General features: G+C 46.5%; 1 protein-coding gene across 4 annotated transcripts in view; it reads left to right on the top strand.

The window, feature by feature from the left end:
* The window catches only part of CYB5R4 (cytochrome b5 reductase 4), a 147,759-nt gene that overhangs the window by 5,694 nt on the left and 118,070 nt on the right, over positions 1-23,995 (top strand). For all 4 annotated transcript variants that reach the window (XM_083177124.1, XM_083177125.1, XM_083177122.1 and 1 more), the window contains exon 2: positions 14,245-14,398. In XM_083177124.1, coding sequence (XP_083033250.1) covers positions 14,245-14,398 — 154 coding nt within the window. The remainder of the gene's footprint in view (positions 1-14,244; positions 14,399-23,995) is intronic.

The following is a 23,995-nucleotide window of genomic DNA, read 5'->3' as shown; positions in this document are numbered from 1 at the left end:
CCGCGCCAAGGGTATTCACAAAGATAATGTCAGTAATGGCGGCAGTGCTGAGGCTCAGGGGAATCACAGTAATACCCTATTTGGACGATCTCCTGTTCAAAGCAGAGTCAGCAGCCATGCTGCAGAGTCACTTGGCAGAGGCCATCAGTTTTTTGCAGGCTCACGGCTGGATTTTAAATTTGCAAAAATCTCAGTTGGTACCGTCACAAAGGCTCCAATTCTTGGGAGTCATACTGGACACCCATCTTCATCGGGTATTCCTCCCGGAGGTAAAGGCCAGGGATCTGGTCACCCTAGTCCAGGAGATTCTCAGGGCTCAGAGCATTTCAGTATGGAGGTGCCTCAAGCTCCTGGGGAAGATGGTGGCGTCATTCGAGACGCTTCAATTTGCCAGGTTCCACTCTCGGAGGTTCCAATGGAACATTTTGTCAGCTTGGTCAGGAGACACTTTGACCATGAAATCCGAGATGATAGTGCTGTCTTCGGACACCCGAGAATCCTTGAAATGGTGGACAGAAGTAGATTCCCTTCAGTGGGGTCGGTCATTACAGACCTGGGACTGGTTGATAGTAACTACCGACGCCAGTCTCAGGGGCTGGGGGGCAATAGTCCTGGATCTCAGGCTTCAGGGCCTGTGGACGGCAGAGGAATCAGCGTTACCAATCAACATCTTGGAGCTGAGAGCTGTCTGGAAAGTCATTTCCTTGGCGGGAGACAGGTTACAGAACCTCCCTTTGAGGATTCAGACCGACAATGCCACAGCTGTGGCGTATCTGAATCACCAGGGAGGTACACGCAGCAAATTGGCCATGTGGGAGGTGTCCAGAATCTTCCTATGGGCGGAACAGAATGTTCCAGCTGTATCGGCTATATTCATCCCAGGAATAGAGAATATAGAAGCCGACTTCCTGAGCAGGGAGGAGCTCAAGGAAGGGGAATGGAGCTTACACCCTCAGGTGTTTCACCAAATCACTTCGATGTGGGGAACTCCGGATGTGGACCTGATGGCATCCAGGATCAACCGTCAAGTGCCCAGGTTCTATGCCAGAACAAGGGATCCACTAGCGGAGGCAGTGGATGCCATGACTATTCACTGGCAGGGAGATCTCCTTTATGCATTCCCACCAGTACCAATGTTACCGAGACTTCTGAAGAAAATACAGGGGCAGAAGGTTCCAGTGATCTTAGTGGCCCCGGATTGGCCAAGGAGATCCTGGTACTCGAGGCTTCAGAGGTTGTCTGTGGACTCATGGCGTCTACCTCTGAGACCAGACCTTCTAAGACAAGGCCCATTCAATCACCTGGATTCAGATCGATTGATTTTGACGGCCTGGCTATTGAAACCACCATTTTGAAAAGGAAAGGGTTTTCTGAGGCAGTAGTACAGACTATGATAAAAGCCAGAAAAGCTGTATCTTCGGCAAATTATTATAGAGTCTGGAAGACTTACATTCGATGGTGTGAGAGAAGAAAGGCTCATACATCTCATTTTAAGCTATCAAGAATGATGGAATTTTTACAAGATGGTTTTTCATCGGGCCTAGGCCTTCAGTCACTGAAGGTGCAGATTTCGGCCTTGTCCATCTATTTCCAGAAAAAGATAGCCATTTTGCCGGAAATTCAAACCTTTTTACAAGGAGTATCCAGGTTGAAACCTCCATACAAGCAACCAGTAGCACATTGGGATCTATCACTGGTTTTGGAATGCCTTCAAAAGGCACCTTTTGAACCTTTAAGGTCGGCTGACTTTAAGTTTCTCACGTGGAAGCTAGTGTTTTTGTTAGCAGTAGCATCTGCTAAAAGAGTTTCAGAATTGGGAGCTTTGTCATGTAAATCTCCCTTCTTAATTTTTCATGATGACAGGGCTGTTTTAAGAACAGTGCCTCAGTTTTTACCGAAGGTGGTATCTACCTTCCATTTAAATCAGGAGATAGTTCTACCTGTGTTTCAACCCCCAGAGGGTTCTAAGAAAAGGGACAAGTTGAGAACTTTGGATGTTGTGCGTGCCTTACGCATATATGTGGACAGAGTGAAGAGTGTCAGGAAGACTGACACATTGTTGGTATTGTATGACGTACACAAGATTGGTTGGCCTGCATCTAAGCAGACTATTGCTAGGTGGTTGCGGTCTGTGATAGCCTTTGCATACACCAAAGTGGGTAGACCAGTACCGGCCAAAATAAATGCGCATACCACCAGGTCAGTTGCCACCTCTTGGGCGGTTCGACATGGGGCCACAGCTGAGCAGGTTTGCAGAGCTGCCACTTGGTCATCTGTTCACACATTTGCCAAATTCTATAGATTCCATGAGTTCGCGTCGGAGGACGCATCATTCGGGCGAGCAGTGCTGAGAGCTGCAGACCTGAGCGTACCCTCCCAAAGGACCGGCTCTGGAACGTCCCAGTGTTGAGCTGTGTCACCAGGACCATTGAAAGAGAAAAAGGGATTTTTGTAAGAACTTACCGTTCGAATCCCTTTCTCTGATATGGTCCTGGTGACACAGCGATCCCTCCCTTACGCTCAGTAAGTATGCCAAAAGTTTCATGATGTTCATGTTAAAATGGTTAAAAGTTAACAGTTTTCTGTTATAAAATGTGCATATAATATGTGCAGGCGTTTGTACTGAGTTAATGTATTCCAGTGGCTTTGAAAGATGAACTGAAGAGTCCAGGGATGCAGTAGGGGAGGAGCCTACCCTCTAAAACTTTAGGATAGGTGCCTGGCTCCTTCGGACCCTCCTACATCCCAGTGTTGAGCTGTGTCACCAGGACCATATCAGAGAAAGGGATTCGAACGGTAAGTTCTTACAAAAATCCCGTTTTTTCTACATGCCTGGACCATGCAGGGAGGTTTTATTCTCCCCCCCCCCCCCTCCCAGACAGGACACCCCTGGGAGAGGCACAACCCCAACCCCCCCTTGGACTGGACACTACAAGTTTCGGAATGACAAATTGATGAATAGTGCCTGTCCAGGTCCAGTTTTTATCCATACTCTGTCCTTTCTGGCACAGTCAGGAGGCAGCATTTATTTAACATCTTATCCAGATGTATTAAATGGACCTGCTAGTTCTCTACAGAGGCATTTGACACTAGGAGACTGTTTATCCCAAAGTTAATTTTTGAATGAGGTAAACAGACTACAAAGAGTATCAGCAAGTAAGGTGAGTTTAGGGATGCACTCTGGAAGCCCAACATCTTAGGGAACGGGTAAAAACTGGAACTCTGCACCGGACAAGCTACAGTCATCAAACCGTGCCATTCCAGAGCTTGTAGTGTCTGGTCTGGGGGGTGCCTTTGACACCTATCGCCAGAGAAATGGGGAGGGAGAGATTACAGGCTCCCTGTGTTGTCCGGAGATGTACTAAAACCAGAATGGTCTGGACCTGGGGTAGCCAACTCCAGTCCTCAAGAGCTATCAACAGTTAATGTTTTCCTGATCTCCTCACAGAATCACAAGTGAAGTCATTCGCTCCAACTGTGGATCTTTTAAAATGTGTTAGTCTGTAATCGGTGCACCTGTGCAGCAGCTAGGTTGTCTGAAAAATGTGAACTGTTGGTAGCTCTCGAGGACTGGAGTTGGCTACCACTGGTCTGGACCATACGGGGCTGTAATCTCTCCTCCCCCAGCTGCCACAGAATTCCCCCTGGACTGAACCAGATGGTACAATCTCCAGAATGGCATTTTGATGAATGGAGCCTGTGTAGTCCAGTTCCATTTTTTTACTGAGTCCCGGCATCTTATGGTTGCTGGGCTTCCAATATCAAAAAGCACATTGCATCCTACATGGTTATATGCTTACTTAATGTGCAGAAGAATGTCACACATACACTGAGCTGTGCACATTACTTCCACATGTAAGAAGCTGCAATCAAACAGAAACACATCCTTGTGCATCCAACACAAGCCCATGATTTGATGGAAAAAGTGTTTCAATTGAATTGATCACATTGATGGTTGCTAACCCCTGGTTTGCAATGTCCATCCCTAGGTCAGTGTGTGAGTGTGAGGAGCAGAGAGTCGTGCTTCAGCTAGCTTTCCATGCAATATCCTGACAAGTAACCCGGCAGCTCGATCGCATGTGATACATCATGCGGTCATTTTGCGTATGATGTATTACACTTGATTCCATTCACTGCCCTGGGTAAGATAAATCATTAATGCAGCAGTGACAATCTGTGGATACAATGCGTTGCACTGCATTGGTTCAGAAGAGTAAGTAAATTACATGATTTTACAGTTTTCACATGACTTATCATTCCGATGTGTAGAAAAGTTTCAAATTGCACTAGTGCCGGGGTTTCCAAAGTTTTTTGAATCACGGTGCCCTAGAGCAGTGGTTCCCAACACTGGTCCTCAAGTACCCCCAACAGTGCATGTTTTCCAGGTCTCCACACAGAATCACAAGTGATATAATTAGCTCCACCTGTGGGTCTTTTCAAATGTGCCTGAATAATCTGTGCACCTGCCGGGTGACCTGGAAAACATGCACTGTTGGGGGTACTTGAGGACCAGGGTTGGGAACCACTGCCCTAGAGCATCAAAATATTTTTAAGGCACCCCTAGGCCAAATGCTTCTTCTTGAGAAATTCAGAAAAAAAAATATTAAATGAAGTGCATTGTGTGTATATCTCACAGTTATCTGGTGAGGGACAAGATTTGCATCTGTTTGTCCACATATATTATGATTGGCAGCCACCAGCACTGGTTTTGCCTAGTACATTGACCATAAATAATATGAATTGATCCTGGTCCACCAACCCAAGGCACCCCAGGGTGCCAAGGCCCACAGTTTGGGAACCACTGCACTAGTGTATGGGCACCTTAAGAGCCTCAGGGTCCCTGTTATAACTGCATATTGGAATACAATTTGGGCACTTATATTGTGTCAAGAATATTAATGTGAAATTAATATGTAATATGTAATTAATTATAAATGGGTCCCTGCGGCTCTTAAGTCTGACGGGACAAATTCCAAAAATTTCAAAATAACCACATAACTCAAGGACCTGTCAATAATCATCACCAAAGATGACTGCTACAAACAACTTAAATAAAACAATTTTTCTCCCCAATTCTATAGGTTCTGTTTTACCTGACATACAATAATCTCCATGTACAACTTTTAAAGACAAACCAGTGACCAGCATGCCCTGCAATTTTTACATGACTGGGATCATATCATGCTTCATATGCAAAAGGACCGAATACAATGTTTCGTATGCAGTCCAGGCGCCGGGTTAGTTGGCCGGGTATTGAGTGCAATACCTCACACTAATGGGTGGGCACCTTATGGGCATACTCACTGAGATACCCTTGTGAAAAGTACCCAGGTAATGGTGACACAACTACTAGTCAGTGGAGGCATTTGAGATAGATATTTTTATTTGAAGAAGTTTTATGTATAACGAGATGCTAAAGAAACTACATATAGACAATGAATACTTTTTATACTGCAATTACTGGGGGAAAAAGTCTATGTGATTGATTCATTATGGTGCGCAGTGAATAGCAGTGGGTGAGAGCTTCTGGATTTATTCTAATCAGCTCTCTAAGTTTGAGAATGCCGGTACTCACGGGTGTTTAGTCCGGAGTACCGATATTTTGTGCCGCATTAGGGCTAAAAACAGCATCACGTACGGTGCATGATTCACTTCACACTTCCCTATTTTAAGGCGCTGCTATGTGTTGCATCACATATTTTTAAAATAGCTGGTAACACTTTCTAAAGAGCTTTAATTACCCAACAGGGTACAAGTTCTGTGTTTATATTGTGAAATGCTTCCTGCTTCATTTGGTGTGTATTATGTTTTGCTTCATGTATGTAAATATTTAGAACTGCATATGTTCTGATAAAAGATATACATAATGACACAGAGTAATGTAAACAAATGTACACTTGAAGGCGATGTGTACTGCATATAAATATGTATGCAGGCAATCTCCTAAGTGGCTATATAGAACCCACCCTGTTTTCTGCAATGTGTCTTGCTGAATGTTTTTCTGTTTATAGCAGTGTGCTACTTGGACTAGGAAATCCTATACTGTATTTAGTATTTTATTACTTACTACAGGTCATAGCAGTGCCGGACTGGCCATCTGGCACTTCTGGCAAATTACAGAGGGGCCGATTGCCAGGTGGGACGATTTCTTCTTGCAAGGTGGAGGTTTCACCTCCCAATTGGCGCACAGAGAGACTCAAGGCGGGTCCAGCAGCTCTCTCTGTGCGCCGCTGAGGTCCAGGAGAGAGGGGCATTGCACGCCGTGCACAAATGCCAGGGCTAATTCAGCGGCCCAGTCCATTGCTGGGTCATAGGGTATGGTTCAGATTTTGCATGACCTTCTTTCCTTTAACTCCTACACTGCTAAGATTAACACCTGTGGTCACACAGTAGCGCTGGTCTGATAGGTGGTCAGTTATTTATTATTATATGAGAAAGCTGCAGCCACCTTTCAGAGAGATTGTGTACCTCTATATATTAGCAGCAATAGAGTGCTGTAGTAACAGCAATATGCTGATACCACTAGGTGGCGCTGCTTTCCTCAAATAATATCTCACAGACAATTTTTCAGAAAAATATCTTTTAATAAAAAAACACATTTACTGTATACTATAATACTTTTTCACATTTCATATATCAGTGCACTGCAAGAGACAAGACACACAAGACATACAGCACTTAACGTATAAAGAGGCACAATAGCTGTTTTGAGGCTTGCTTGGCTATACATGCATTCAATGATTATTGGTATCAATAATTAAGAGGCTGTAATATTGAAATAGTTACCAGTCCCGCACATATATCAATGGATCTCCTTTATAAGGGCATTCAGAGATGGACACTTTTCCCTTTTCTGGGAGCTTTATGGATAGCAGTATCCTCCTATAGTAGGCAGTATCTCCCGTCAGCAATAAGGGGAGCGCTCCAGGTATCTGTGTCCATATAGATGTAGTGGTATCAGCATATTGCTGTTACTACACCACTCTATTACTGCTAAGATTAGTCAGACTTGTGGGGTTTATACACCTGCTTTTTATCCGGGCAATTTCCTGATCCCCTGACCTTCGCGCCGGGCAATTGGTGATATTAAACATGCATAACAATCCTGATTCCCCAGTCACACGTTTGACAATAGTTTAAACTACTATATATTAGTAAAGTTGCTCCAGATAAACATCGATAACACGTGTCTTATTCCCCCTGTTCACATTGGGCGAGTTGAGTCTCCGCCTGAGCAGTCTAGCATCGCTCAAATCGCTCAGCACACAGCGAACTGTCATGCCCTTGTTCTTTGGGGAGAGAAAACTGATGATGACTAGATAGCTCAAGCATTGCTTCATTTCTAAGCAATCTACTCAGATCAATTAGAAATGTTGCTGTAATTGTCCTGTGTGTATGCCCTATTAGAGTTATTCCACACTGCCTAAACCTAACCCCCTGCCCCGCAGCCTATCACTGCAACCTTACCCTAACCTTCCCCTCCCCACAGCTTAACCCTAAAGGCCCCCATACACTAAGCAATTTGGGCCCGATTTCACCAGATTCTGGAGGATCGGGCTGAGAAATTGGGTGAGATTGCCCAAATCGCGTAGGGTATGACATCCAATCTGATCCGATGCACGGTCCCGTGCGCATCGGATCAGATCTGGATGTCGGACGGTCTGCACATAAGATAAATCTTATTTGCAGCCGGCATTGAGCTGGCCTGGGGGAGTGGGGACCGGAGAGCAGGGTCCGGTCCGTGGGTGATGCAGAGGGGGTAGTCAGCTAGCGGCAGGAGAGGTGGCGGGGAGCGGGGTCCGGTCCAGCTACTGGAGAGGTAGCGGGGAGCAGGGAGCGCATGGCGCATAAGTCAGTCCGGGTAGTGGCGAGCGGGAGAATAGGAAACGTCCTATTCAAAAGACTGGGCGGTCACTGTTTTGCTGAGCTCTCTGCCAATCAGCAGCCGCCCAGTCTTTTAAAGAGGATGTTTCCTATTCTCTCGCTCTCCGCTACCCGGACTCTGTTATGCGCCGTGCACTCCCTGCTCCCCGCTTGCCGCTACCTCTCCAGTCCACCCGCTAGCCCACTCCTGCAGCTGGACCGGACCCCACTCCCCACCACCTCTCCTGCCGCTAGCTGACTACCCCCTCTGCATCACCCACGGACCGGACCCTGCTCTCCGGTCTCTGGTCCCTGCTCCCCCAGATGGACCCTGATGCCCCCCCCGCCTGCAATCTCCCCCCAGACCCTGCTCTCCTGCAGCTCCCCCCGGATTTACATCTGATAAATCGATCCGATTTATCACATGTAAAAAATGGCACATCAAGTGCCAAATCATATCAGGAGCTGCCGGGGGAGCTCAGTGGAAGTCGGGTCCAACTTTAGGCCGACTTGTCCTTAGGACAAGTCGGCGTAGTGTATGGGGGCCTTAAGTCCCCCCACTAGTGCCTAAACCAGGGCTGGGCAACACCGGCACTCCAGATGTTAGTGAACTACACATCCCAGGATGCTTTGCATTAGTTTTGCTATGTGGCCATGCTGAAACTGGGATGTGTAGTTCATCAACATCTGGAGGGCGGGTGTTACCCAGCCCTGGCCTAAACCTAACCCCCTTCCCTCAGGCCCTGCACACTACCTAGCAGCCAGTCATACATACTGAATGGAATGACAGCTGTCTTTATTCCAGCATCAGCATCCTAATCTATTTGGAGTTCCGGTGCCAGTCTTCTGAGAGCAGTTGGGATGCCGGCATTGATATAGTTAATGCCGGCATCCTGACCTCCAGCATGTTTACCGCATCTCAGCTGCATGTGTGAAAAGGGCTACAAGAGATTTTTAGATGTTTTATCCTGCACTTGCCCCTTCTGTTTATCTAGCTAATAAAGGTGGCTTCACTACAGTAGTATTGGCCCACCCAAAATGTCAGCTCCTGCTCAGTGATGACAAGTTGGGTTATTCACTGTGACATTATGTGCTGCACTTGGCTTCTGCCGCTGTGTGGGAGCTGGCATTGCAAGGAGGCAGCCTGCATCTTGTGGACACCTGGAGTAACAAAAACCATGATGGAGGATGTGAAGGCATGCCCCTCCTGCCATGCCATGTTCCCTTTTCACTGCATAAATTGTTGAGACCCACACAGTTTGTCAGCCAGCATTGTAGCCATAGGCTCTCTCTGGGGGCAGCCCACATCTCACAAACCCGCACTGTTACTAAAACCCAATTGTTTGCATACCATAGTGAGATTGTTTGGATGAGACCAGTTTAGACCAAACCCCCAGGGAAGTGAGACACCTTTTTCTATACTCTCTCTGGGGAGTTGTATCTCATTGTTTCTGTGTTCCTCTCTGACCAGGGTTCAGGGTCTGTCTTCCTCTTCATGTCATCAGTTATACTTCTTTCAGATGGCAAAATGCAGGGTTGCATCGGGAGTTTGAAACGGTTCATTCCCAATGCGACCCTGCATATTTTGCTCACTCTGTCCCCTTCATCGACCCAGCAATATCACTGGTTCACTGACGTCATTGGGGAGGGGGCAGTGCATGGCATCATTGGGGGTGGGGGAGGAGGCAGCTTTTGGAGCTGGCACTGCTCCAAGCACTGCCTCCTCCATTAGTGTGAACATGAACTGGATCGCTCCACCCGGTTAACCCATTCACACTGCACAGCTACCCATCAACAAACAGGTAAGAACCCTTCTTTTCTACCTGTTCGTTATGTGGGGTTGCTGGCACCAGTGAGCCCTTTCAGATCGCACCTTTTACCAGGTCAAACTGGCATTAACCCATTTAATTAAGTGCGAGTTGAGAGGGGATACGTTCGGTTGGTCAACAGTCATTCGGTTGACACTGCTAGGTCGACAGGTGTCTAGGTCAACATGGCACAAGTTTGACAGGTCGTTAGGTCAACACAAGCATTAGGTCGACATGGTCTAGATCGACAGTCAAAAGGTCGATATGGGGTTTTACTGTTTTTTGAGCTGACGTGCCAACAGGCGGTATTTCATGCCCTACCATCCACTAAGGCGGGTGGGAGAATAAAATAGTGTTCCTGAAGCATGGTGAGTGCACGCAGTGCACTTAAAACTGTGTCCATGTCGACTGTGTCGACATTCGGGTAAAAAAAAACCCAGTAAGAAACCCCCATGTCGACATTTTGAGTGTCAACCTAGACCATGTCTCCCTACTGCTTGTGTCGATCTTGGGCCATGTCGACCTTGCAGTATGTTGACCTAGTGGTGTCGACCAAATGACTGTCGACCATACAATCCATACCCTTTGAAAGGGCTATTACTGCTACACTAACCTCTACAATTCTATTTTACTGCACAGTTCAGTTCTCAGTTGAACAATCAGAAGTTGATTTGTTACACTTAACGTTATAACAACCTTTTTATTCAGATATGTATTGTATTTGTAGAACAGTACAAGGTAAAGGTTTTTTTTTTCTCTTTTGTGACTCCCCAGATGTATGTACTCTATGAGAAACATTATTTCTAAATGAAGTATTTGTGTGATGTGCCTCTTAAAGGCCGATTTACTGCCTGCTGTCATATCATCTTCAACTAATTCGTACACTATACAATCTCAGGAACTCTGGGGTGAATTTATGAAGCTTGGAGAAGTGTTATCTATCCCCATAAAGAACGTTATGAGCAAGGTGATAATGGTTCAGCCAATCAGCTCTTACCTGTCAATTTACATATTGTAGCTGATTGGCTGAACCATTATCACCTTGCTCATAACGTTCTTTATGGGGATAGATAACACTTCTATTTCCGTTACGATTGATGTTTTAACCCTTTGAGTGCCAAGCAACTTTGTCGAAATAGATGTAAAAATTGCCAAGCAAACATTTTGTTCATCATAATGACGTGCAATGTTTACCTTTTTATATAGGAAATATCTTCATTTTACCCAACATTTTTTTATTTGAATATCTACACATATACAGGATAGGCGACACTGAGAAATCCCCGCAAAGATCCTACATCTCTGCTTATCCTTTCAGCAGTCAATAAAACAATTAAACATTAAAACTATTATAAATCTACAGGTACAAAAGCCAATACCACTGACTGACCCATCATGAAATCTCAGGAACCATGACGACAAAGAACTTGAAGTTTGGCCAGTAGCATACCTCCCAACATTTATATATTTGGCAGCAGGGCTCTCCTGCGTGGAAGTAGCCACGTGCTCCCAAAAAGAGGGTGTGGCTGATAACAACCCACACCCCCATTTTCATCTCTGTGGGGGCATGCCAAGCTCTCTGGGCTATGCTCGGCACACTGCCCCATTCCCAAACAGAGTCCACTTAAATGATAAAGCATGAAAAAGTCCCCCAAAACTCGTCAAACCTTTTGTGTGTCAACCATTGGCATGTTGACATTTTATTTGTGTCGACCTTTTGTCAATGTTGCCATAATGCATGTTGACCTATTGACTGTAGACCTATCACCCAGATCCCGCAAAGAACAACCAAAATAATCTATACACCAAAAAACACCACTATGCCTGCTCCACATCAAACACATATATCTACAATTAAAGAAGAGAGACTGGGGAAAAGGAAAAAGCTTTGGACTAAAATTATTTGAATACATTTTTAGAGAATACATTTGTTTACATAATGTCCTGCACTTATTATACTAAGATTTCTATATGTAAACCAATACTTTTAGACAGCTGAGTGTATGCAATTTTTCTCACAGGTTTTGCAACAGTACTGCATTTTAATGCATCTTCAAATTTTTGATGTGGGGAAAAAAGTTGTTCTAGGTACAAAAGCAGAATACTTTATTACACTGGTTCTCAAACTCGGTCCTCAGGGCCCCCAAAGTTCTCGATTTCCAGGTCACCCAACAGGTGCATTCATTACTCATTGACACATTTTAAAAGATCCACAGGTGGAGCTAATTATTTCACTTGTGGTTCTGTGAGGAGACCTGCAAAACATGCACTGTGTGGGTCCTGAGGACCGAGTTTGAGAACCTGTGCTCTATGACATGTATTTCCCAACTGGCTGATGTGCCTGGTTTCAACTAGGAAAAGGTTTGCTGAGTGGAATATTTTACCCATTTTCATCCCCTTAGCGCTTGACACTCCATAGTATCCCTGCCTAGTGGGTGGCTGCTGTGACCATTTCCTGACCACCCGGCAGGTCATGTACTCCTGACCACCCGGCAGGTCATGTACTCCTGATCACCTGGCAGGTGCACAGGCAGAGTTGACAAACTGTCCCATTTTATAAAGAGAGCAATGGTGATGCTCTGTGATTGGCTAGTGGATGTTTTGCCTCGCCTAATGCTGAAACTAAGCCCCCAATTACACCAACAATTGAATTTGGCACATCTACAAACCAAGAGCTTTTATTTGGTATATGATGTGCCCTGTTCAGGTAATGACATCATAGAAATAAGTAAATCCAAATTCACCATTACGCTATTAATATATACTGTATATAGATATTGTGGGCCTGTTGGTTGGAGGGCTGTGCATGTGCAGAATGGGTCCTGCATCCTTGCATGCAGTGCCTCCTAAGCCGCAGCATGATTGAAAGGCTGTGGCCATTTGGGGGTATAAAGTTAGGGGGGGGGGGGGAAGCAATGTTCTTTGGATACAGGAGATTTGCTAACTGGCTTCGGCTATGGATCTGAGACAGCCATCTGAGTAACCTTAGTCACTCAGATGGCTGATGAATGCACAAGCGATCCAGCCACTGTGTATTGGGATGCTGCTGCACATAACACATCCATGAGTCTATTAGCTCTGCACAACAGTGGCGGAACTTGTGAGTGATTGGCCCAGGGGCAAAATTCAATTTGTGCCCCCTCCTCCATTCCAACCCTAGTTCACAATATGCCGCGCACCAGTGGGTGGCAGCAGTGGGCCCCTTAATCCTCAGGGGCCCCGGTGCAATGCACCTGCTGCACCAATGGTAGTTCCGCCTCTGCTGCACAAGATCTGCGCATCTCTCCTGCACGGATCACCAACTCCCATGCACTATTACAAGACTTTCATCGGGCTGCTCCCAACCTATGGAATGCCCTTCCACGCATAACAAGACTCTTCACTGGCCTCCAAACTTTCAGGCGCTCCCTGAAAACTCACCTCTTTAGGCAAGCCTATCATATTTAAGTAACACACACATAACTCTCTGAGGCACTTCTGTATTATATAGCTTCCTTTCTGGACCTACTACTTGGTGGGACTGCTGTATTGTTGCCTGTCCTTGTGTTTCCCTCCTATATCCCTATAGATTGTAAGCTAGCTGCAGGGCCCTCCTACCCTGTCTTTTATTACCCAGTTTGTTTTACCACTGTCTAGGAGTTTTTCTGAAATTTTTTATTTAGACACCTTAATAGTCATACTGGTACTTGTTTCCTAGCAGGGCGCCCAGATTTCCTACATACGCTCAGTAGTTAATTTAGTTAATTTATTCACTGCACCCTGAGTGAAATTGCATCGCATGGCCCTTTTTTGTGGCATGAGATGAGATGAGAGATATCTCTCAGTAGTTCATATGGTAAAACACCTAAAACACCACCACTCTCCACATCACCCCGAAGCATGGCGAGCAAAGCGGAACGCGTCCTCCGACCTTTTCATACCCCCACTATCCACAGCAGCGTGGAGTTGATTATATATAGTGTGGCGAGCGCAGTGAGCCACCGTGCCCGAAGCGTGGCGAGCGGACGTGCAATACATGTAAAGTAATCCGCATACCCTCACGGGGCTCGCCACGCTTCGGGCTCGCTGCACTCGCCACACTATATAGTGGGGGTACTAAATAGTGGGGGTATGAAAAGGTCGGAGGACGCGTTCCGCCACCCCTCGCAGGGCTTGCTGTGCTCGCCACCCTTCGGGGTTATGTGGAGAGTGGTGCTGTTTTAGGTGTTTTACCATATGAACTACTGAGATCTCATCTCACATCTCACGTGATGTGCGATGCGATTTCACTCAGGGTGCAGTGAATAAATTAACTCAATTAACTACTGAGATCGCATTGCACACATCGCAAGGCAGAATAAGCCATGCGATGCGATGTGCGATGCAATTTCACTACGCAGAATAGCCCACTAAGCAAATAGCTTAGTGGGCGCCCTGCTAGGAAAGTACCGTCATACTGTATCACTGCTGCGGCCATCTAAATTGCCACCCGTGTATTGTAATAAGGAGGTATTTCCTGCTACACATTTGTTTGCATTTCACCATATTTTCTTTAGTATTATTCTTAATTTGTACATAAACTGTATTTGTGTAGACCCCATTGAAGCCTGGGAGAAGTCTGATGGATTGGATTAAAGTAAAAAGTAGTGGCAAAGATTTAACAGGCCTAAGAGGAAGGTTAATAGAAGTAACAGAAGAGGAACTTGCAGAGCACAATAAAAAAACTGACTGCTGGATATGTATCAGAGGTAGGTGTTTATACTGTTATATAAATATACAGTACATACGAATGTAGAGAATTTCAGATCACTGTGGTACTACATTGCCTTCTTGTCCTTTTCCTTTATGTGAAATCACATCAGGGTAGAAAGTTGTCAGGACTACTTGAAAGCATCAGTGGGCCTAGGGCATAGATCAGGCATGTCCAAAGTCCGGCCCGGGAGCCAATTGCGGCCCGTGATGTCACTTCAAGCGGCCCGCAGCCTCCAGTCAGAAGCGGCCAGCTGGAGGCTGATGTGGGACGCACAGCACAGGACTCTAGATGTGGGACCCCGGCGAGTGTGTCTACCTTGCTGGCTGCATTGGTGAGGGGGTGCCGGCTGCCACTGTGAGACGTGTTTGCCGTCTTTCAGATGAGTATGTGTCCAACTCCTGCTGCTGCAATTATATATATCACCCTCCACTGCGATCACAGTGACATCAGTGTGCGGGGAGGGGGGAGCAGCAAAGGGGAAGCTTGCTCCCGTAATATGCGGAATGGAGAAGGGCGGTGGCGGGAGCCCAAGCATCTGTACACGGCAGGGGAATATACAGTTAAGGGAGGCAGTATGTGGTACATTTAGAGAAGGGTGGGCAGGCTGGGAGACATAGTGAATGGGGGCAGAGTGGGGGGCATACAGTGAATGGGGTACATATAGTGAAGGAGGGGCAGTTTATGGGAATATACAGTGAATGGGGGCAGGCTGGGGGACACACAGTGAATGGGGGCAGGCTGGGGGACACACAGTGAATGGGGGCAGGCTGGGGGACACACAGTGAATGAGGGCAGAGTGGGGGACAAAGTGAATCGGGGCAGGCTGGGGGAAATACAGAGAAGGGGGTTCAGGTGGGGGAAATACAGCGAAGGGGCAGGCTGGGGGACATACAATGAGTGGGGGCAAGAGTGGGGGACCATTCTGATGTGATTAATGGTTCAAAGAATGTCAGGATGAATGGTCGGCCCCCACACATTTTCACGTCACCATATCTGGCCCTCTTTGCAAAAAGTTTGGGCACCCCTGGCATAGATTGTTATTCCCCTATGCTGATCATGGGAAACCTGCTGCAACACTATTTATTACCATCCTGTTTACGGTTGTACCGCTGTTTAGAGTAAAAATTAAGTAGCCTTTTCTACTTGCCGACATTGCAGTGTCTGGTGGTTATATACTGCTTTTGTAAGTAAATTAATGTAACATTCACCTCCTTTTGTGTGCTAGTATTACTTAAATCTCTTTTGCTCTGTGCCGGGGCATACATAGCACCATATTGGTTTGCCTTGCTGTGCTCTCAGTGTGAAGGAACAAATCATCTCCCCAAGAAAACCTTTCCATATTATCTTATTTATCTTAGTTCTCTTATTTAAAATAAAAGTACATGTCAAGATGTCATGAAAGTCAAAGTACTGTTTGGCTGTCCTGGCATATTGTAGTTACAGTAATAAATGTTGCTTGTAAACCAACAAAATAACATTGGCTTCTTCTCTATTAGTGTTCATTCTAGCACTCGCCATCTTTGAAAACGCATGCAGTTCCTCTTCCCTGCCTGGGGTCTCGCTGTCTGCTGTAGTGCTTCTAGCACAGTGTGGTCTGTATAGCAGCACTGATATGCAAACCAGACCTGTGCTAGAAACACCACAGTAGACAGCGACACCCCAGGTAGGGAACAGAAACTGCATGGGTTTTCAAAGATGGCGGGTGCTAGAATGAACACTATCTATTCCGGAATAGAAAATACACAAATATTTTTCTATAACAACAAAGGCAACATTTTCTTTGTAAATCTGCTGAATATGGTTGTGAAATATTTTGGTACTTGTTTCCTAGCACGGCCACACCGATTTACATCGGGGTGGTCGTGTCGGAAAAATCGGGTCGATCGCATCGCATGCGATTTGGTCGCATGCGATGCGATCGTCGCGACCGACCGATTTTGGACCCGATTTTTTTTTTTTGAATTAAATGTAAATCGGGTCCCTGGGACCCGATTTTACATTGGATTCAATGTAAAATATTCCCAACCCCCCCAAATGTCACGGCGTACACCCCACCCCATGATAGACGCCAACCCGAAGCGTGGCGAGCGCAGGCGGTGCGCGTCCTCCGACCTTTTCATTCCCCTATTATCCACGTCGGCGTGGAGTTGAGAATAGAATAGTGTGGCGAGCGCAGCGAGCCACCGAGCCCGAAGCGTGGCGAGCGCAGCGAGCCCCACGAGGGGACGCGGATACCTTCACAGGTAAACGCGTCCCTTCGCGGACTTCACAGGTGTCCGCGTCGCCACGGACACCTGTGAAGCCCGCGAGGGGACGCGTATAACTGTGAAGGTATCCGCGTCCCCTCGCGGGGCTCGCTGCGCTCGCCACGCTTCGGGCTCGGTGGCTCGCTGCGCTCGCCACACTATTCTATTCTCAACTCCACGCCGACGTGGATAGTAGGGGAATGAAAAGGTCGGAGGACGCGCACCGCCGCCCCTCGCGGGCTCGCTGCGCTCGCCACGCTTCGGGTTGGCGTCTATCGTGGGGTGACGACGGGGACATCTAAAATGTGAAATGGGTCATATTGGCCCATTTCACATTTTTCACATTTTTTCAGGATTTCAATGTTAAAAAATCTTTTAACATTGAAGCCTATGTAAAAATCGGGGGCATCGCGTCGGGACCTATGTTAATGGTCCCGACCGACGCGATGCCCCCGATATTTTACCTTTCCCGACACGATTTCAATGTTAAAATATTTTTTAACATTGAAGCCTATGGGGAAATCGCGGGCATCGCGTCGGTCGCGTCGGGACCATTGTTAACGGTCCCGACCGACGCGATGCCCCCGATATTTTTTCCTAGCCGGCCAAATTGACCTGATTTCAAAGGAAATCGGGTCCATCGTATGGATCGTGTACCTTAACTAAAGGTACACGATCCATAAGATATGTGGCCGTGCTAGGAAACAAGTACCAATATTTTTAATCATGTATATGCAGTGTTGACTTTTGGTGTTCTAATTAAAAAAAAAAAAAAAGTCCTCAAAGTGCCTGTCTGAATGCGCTAATCTCAAAAACTGCTGGACAAATTTTTGTGCAGTTTTCACTAACATGTAGTGCAGTTCTCGAGGAAGGTTTAGGTATACTATTATAGGCCTATCCCATATTTGAACCGAGCAATAACGATTTTTTTAGGAATCAAGTCACAAAAATTAAATCACTGTGGCAAGGCCAGACTGTGTGTGTGTAAAAAGACTTGGCGAGGAGCGAGGCGGCTGGGTGATGTCTGCACACCTGGTAACCGCCACAGGCTTTACTCTACCTCTCTGGGAAAGGAGGCAAAGCTGCTGCTGGGATAGAGCTGGAAGAGAGGGGGTGCGGCTGATTGTCCTGTGCGGGTCATGTGGCGTGGTGTCTATGGCTGTGGCTGCCTGGCTGCTCAGGTGTCGGCAGCAGCATTAGTAATCAGAACGTATAGCACCTGGGAGCCAGTGAGGGCAAGAGGCCTCAGCAGAGGAGCACAGCTCCAAGTGGAGTAGATGAGCTGACTGCGCATGGAGTGAAACTCTGGAGAGCATGGGTGAGCACCCTTGGCCTTGAAGTTAGGAGGGGGCTGGTGGCTGTTGTGGGGACACATACCTGAGTGGAGGTGCCTTATTCTGTCACTAATATCCCAATTTCCTCTGTACTGTCACTGCTAGCCCCCTGTTACTGTGCCATTACTGCCACTTACATAATCCCCACATAGTATAAAATAAAGTCCCTCAAACGCAGATTTTTTGCAGGTATCTTTGTTTTCTTATCAATAAATGTATCACACTCTGACTCTTCTTTATTTCAAGTAGTTCTCCCAACCGGATCTCCTCACAAGCAAAGAAGAACAGAGAGGCAAACAATCAGATACACCACCCAAAATGTAGTGCTGCTGAGTTGTTCCTCAGTTCACACTCTACTGACCTTTCTAATAAGGCCCTATAGGCATATAAAGGAATCTTTCACTGGTCAATCTTCATGCATACATCCATCAATAAAAGATCTCGCCTTTTTAAGGTGTTTTAAATTCTACAAAAGGTTTCTTTTGGACCCGACAGCTGTCACCCAGTAGAACTGGAATTAGGAACTCAGAAATTCAATGGTCCCAAAGGATAGTCCAAAAGATATTTATTTAGCATAACAGCTGACAGATAAAAAAAATCCATTAAAACGTTTCTTAAAAAAGGCCCGCCTGTATATGGGGCACCAGAAGTTTCTCACCGTCGCTCACCCAGAATGAGGGGCCGTGGATGGATTTCCTGAGATGAAAATACAGACAGCTTTGCTCCAAGGGCAAGATCCGGACACCTCTAATAATCCAACGCGTTTCGGGCACTTAAGGGCCCTTTTTCGAGGTATGGAGGTAACCTATTTATAACCAGAGACAATTACATGGTTACCATGGTACATGTAAAAATTCAGATCGGATTCCTTAAAACACTAACTAAAATATTTATAAAATATCCTAATCTAACATACACATGCTATCTAAACATTCTCCAGGGTACTCTTTACTTAGAAGGGCGCCCACGATTTTGATCGTGGGCATCGTTAGTAAAAAATCTCGGGCATTGAATGCACTAAAAAATCGGGTGCGATCAACCGACGAGATGCCCGAGATTTCCCATAGGGAACAATGTTAAATGTCTCAATTGACCCAATTTTCCTGTTCAATGCCTCAATTGACCCGATTTTTCCATAGGAAACAATGTTAAATGGGCCACAGAGGCCAAATAGGCACCCTGAAGTGTATAATGGCCACCCGAATTGTTAACGCCACCCCACGATCAACGTCAACCCGATGCGTGGCGAGCGCAGCGAGGGGCGTCGGTACGCGTCCTACGACCGTTTCATACCCCCACTATCCACGTCGGCGTGGAGTTGAGAATAGAAAGTGTGGCGAGCGCAGCGAGCCACCGAGCCCGAAGCGTGGCGAGCGCACGCGGACAGCTGTGAAGCCCGCGAGGGGACGCGGATACCTGTGAAGGTATCCGCGTCCCCTCGCGGGGCTCGCTGCGCTCGCCACGCTTCGGGCTCGGTGGCTCGCTGCGCTCGCCACACTTTCTATTCTCAACTCCACGCCGACGTGGATAGTGGGGGTATGAAAAGGTCGTAGGACGCGTACCGCCGCCCCTCGCGGGCTCGCTGCGCTCGCCACGCTTCAGGTTGACGTTGATCGTGGGGTGGCGTTAATTCAGGTGGCCATTATTCACTTCAGGGTGCCTATTTGGCCTCTGTGGCCCATTTAACATTGTTTCCTATGGAAAAATTGGGTCAATTGAGGCATTGAACAGGAAAATCGGGTCAATTGAGACATTTAACATTGTTCCCTATGGGAAATCTCGGGCATCTCGTCTGTCGCATCGCACCTGATTTTTTAGTGCATTCAATGCCCGAGATGGGCGCCCTTCTAAGTAAAGAGTACCTTCTCCAGTTTCCAGAATGGTAAATCTCCGCATACCCCGATGCAGCTCCAGTTCCATTATTTATTTTTTATCATTTTGTTTCCCGCCATCTTTGCCGCAATATCTCCGGCTCTCCAGGTCCGTCACCGGAAGTGGAAGTGACGCTTACAACCGGTTATAACACTTTGCGGTTCATGATTCTCCCAGATGGACCGCAAATCCAGAAGTAACAGCCGCCGTGGGCGCCATCTTTGTTATTGCGTATCTCAGAAACACCTTTATTACTGCGGGGGCCATCTTTATGTAGACTGGAGATGTTTTCTTAATATTATAAATCAGATAAAGCCTCCATTTTTGGGTAGATTTACTCATAGCAATACATGAAAAAGAGAAAAAATGCAGATTACCATCCTAAATACACACAATAACAGTCCCATCATATTATGGACCTGGAGAGCCGGCAATACAGCGGCAAAGACTGGAGAATGTTTAGATAGCATGTGTATGTTAGATTAGGATATTTTATGAAGTGTTTTTTTAACTGATGCTTGCTTTTATGGATATTGTATAAAGTGTGATTAAGGAATCCGATCTGGATTTTTACATGTACCATGGTAACCATGTGATCGTCTCTAGGTATAAATATCTGCCCTGTCTGTTACCTCCATACCTTGAAAAAGGGCCCTTAAGTGCCCGAAACGCATTGGTTTATTGGAGGTGTCCGGATCTTGCCCTTGGAACAAAGCTGCCTGTATTTTCATCTCGGGAAATCCATCCACCGCCCCTCATTCCGAGTGAGCGACGGTGATGAACTTCTGGTGCCCCATGTACAGTCGGACTTTTTTTAAAGAAACGTTTTCATGGATTTTATATCTGTCAGTTGTTATGCTAAATAAATATATTTTTGACTATCCTACGGGCACCTTAAAAAGGCGAGATCTTTTATTGATGGATGTATGCATGAAGATTGACCAGTGAAAGATTCCTTTATATGCCTATAGGGCCTTATTAAAAGGTCAGTAGAGTGTGAACTGAGGAACAACTCTGCATCCCTACATTTTGGGTGGTGTATCTCAGTGGTTCCCAACCTTTTTTTCTCTCCCGTAACCCTTGATTAGTCTTTTCATTTATGAGTACCTCCTCCTCTCAATTTGATATATCCACAGTACTTACGAGTAGAGTGGTAGTGAGCAGTATGCGTGTACTTACATCAAGGAGTAGCAGAAGAGTAGTATGAAGACAGGAATTGGGCCTCTCCGGGCCTGGCCACTGGCTCTGTACTGTCTCCAGGGCTTACGCTAATGCCTTTAGGATTAATGCCACTGCTTTCTCCACCCATCTCAGTGCAGGCATATGATTGCTGATGCCTGAGGGCAGCGTGGGAAGCTCCCAGTGGATTGCTGGTCAGGCAAAAGCACCAGTAGATACTGATGACACTGCTGATGGAACCGGAAGTGACACAACGTGGTTTGACTCCATGGCAATGGGAATCATCTTCTGCCATCGAAAGACTTTTTCTTCTTCTTCCACCATTAACAAAATTATTTTCAAGTACCCCCAACTGGTCTGCAGAGTACCCCCAGGGGTACTAGTACCCCAGGTTGGGAACCACTGGTTTATCTGATTGTTTGCCTCTCTGTTCTTCTTTGCTTGTGAGGAGATCCGGTTGAGCGAACTACATTGAAATAAAGAGGAGTCCGCGTGTGATGCAGTAGAGTGGGACAGCACATTTTTTGCCACCGGGCAGGGGAGGCAGTGGGCGCACTGGTCAGGGCGGTGAACGCCGCAAGGGGATCAGAGACCGGGTAGCGAAGAGGAAGCCGGGCGCATAGAAATGAATGGACAGCCAGTGAGTGACATTTTTATGTCCGCCCGCTGCTGCCCGGCTTCCCCTAAGCTACCTGGTCTCTGGTCCCCTTGCGGCGTTCACCGCCTGGACCAGTGCGCCCACTGCCTCCCCTGCCCGGCTCTCTGCTTGCGGCATTCACCGTCCAGGACAGTGTGCCCACTGCCTCTCCAGCCCGGTTCCCTGCTTGCAGCCCCCCTGCCCCGCTTGGATCCCGGCTCCCTCCGCCTGCAGCTCCCCTGGGACTGCATGTGATAAATCAAAACTTGGCACATCAAGTGCCAAATTGTCTGTGCTGTGACCCCCCCCCCCCCCTTTCCCCTGTTGTCAATCATTTGTGATTAATTTCTCGCTGCGAGTGTTCTCACAGAAGCACCTTTCTGCATGTGCAGTGTGATCATTTCATATGCACAGTCGGACAATTATCATTCCATTGTGTGGTAAGATCGGCTTCTGAATTGTCACATCCATAAATGAAAAAAAAAAAAAAAAAAGACAAGCTAAATGTGACTTGTACCATGTTGAAGAAATCAATCTAATACATACCCATGCATTAAATGCATCTAACGAGTAAACACAACACTGATTTTACTATCTATAGACTTTAATTAATTCATTGTAACATTTCATGTGAGCTGAAGGTCCTTTAGAAGAGTTATGCGGAACGCCATTGACAATCCTATTTGATAAAATTATACAGTATAAGGAATTTGTTTGATTGTCAAACGTTCACAACGGGCTGTACTTTTCTATGGTCTAGACATCTGTGTGTCCTTGTGATGTTATTGAAATATTATTGTACACAGAATATTCTTGTCAAGGCTTCGCACATTAGCACCAAGAAGATATGCATTACGCCGGGGGGGGGGGGGGAAGGGGGGGAAGGTGGAAGGAGATTACCAACCAAACAGCTCCTAACTGCCATTTTTCAAGCACAGTCTGTAACATGCCCTTTACAGATGTGTCCTCCTACATCTTGCCTCAATACCCCATGCTGCGGGAGATGCTTGGGGTGAATAAACAGACAGCTTGTGCATCTATGTGTGAGCCTGCATCTATATATGCATATGAAATGCTATATGTAGCTTTTCATATACATAGGGCAGTATTCAATGAGAAAAATTCTCCGTGTTTTATGGAGAATTTGTGCTTTGTTCGCCTTGGACGGAGCATTTTGCTCTCCAAAAGCGAGCAACCCTATTCAATGGGAAATATTCTCCGTCTTTCTAAGTGATTTTCTCCGTCTCTCTCCGTGTAGAAATTCTCCATCTTTTGATGGAGATCTGGAATGTGAACTTTTAAACTAAAAGGGTTTTTTTTTAATTTTGGTGTAAAAAAAAATCAGGTTTTTTTTCCTGTGAAGGGGCATGTTATTTTTATTCATGTGCTTATAGCACATGAATATATATTTAATTTTTTAAAAAAATATTCTTTTTAAATTTTTTTTTTTTTTTTTACACAGTGCAGCCAGCAGGGGGCCGGAGCGCTCGAGCCGCTCATTAGATATTCATATATTCACTGCACCCGATCGTTAATATGCACGGTCGGGTGCAGTGAATACTGGGTCCCCCGCTGGCTATAGGGGGGGGCAGCCTGTGCTGCCTGGGTCCAGGGGAGCCCACCTCCCCTCCACATTCCTCTGGAGCAGCCAGGGAGACTTTAATCTCTCTGGCTGCTTCCGTCCCCCGGCTCCCTGAAAGCTCCCTACCGCGGACGCTCGTCCGCTGCAGGGGTTAAGACTCGCCGCGAGTGGCGGCGAGTCTTAAATACATTGAATAGTGGGAGCAGGAGGCTCCGGAACAGGGAGAATCTCCGCTAAAACACGGAGAGTGCATGGAAAACGAAATAAAACGCTCTCCATGCACGGAGAACTTTCTCATTGAATACTGCCCTCAGTATAGGCATGGCACTTATCCCTTTAATAAACAAAATCTGATTGTGTGTCTGATTTATTTTAGACATAAGACACAATGTAATGGATAGTCAGGTCAGGTACTTGTTTAGTTTCTCAGCGGCAGCTGTGCGCTACGCAATGTTTGAATCTTGGCAGCCCGCCAACGTTATCAGCGTAGAGCGGAAGCACTTTTCTAAGCTACGTTATCAGCATAGCGCTGCAGCAGCGCTATCAGTGTAGCGCGGCAGCAGCGCTACACTATATGTGGCTTTCTTATCTAAGCTACGTTATCAGTGTAGCTACATCATCAGCATAGCTCATCGGTTGCCGGTAGCTACATTATTAGTGTAGCTCATAGGCTGCCTTGAACTACTTTGTCAGCGTAGTGACTCCGCGGCAGCCCAGCGCTGACCGGTCGTTGTGGCACTTA

Source organism: Crinia signifera, chromosome 3 (assembly GCF_055691185.1).
Source record: "Crinia signifera chromosome 3, ASM5569118v1, whole genome shotgun sequence".
NCBI lineage: Eukaryota > Metazoa > Chordata > Amphibia > Anura > Myobatrachidae > Crinia > Crinia signifera.
This window is presented reverse-complemented; position numbering and strand designations above follow the sequence as displayed.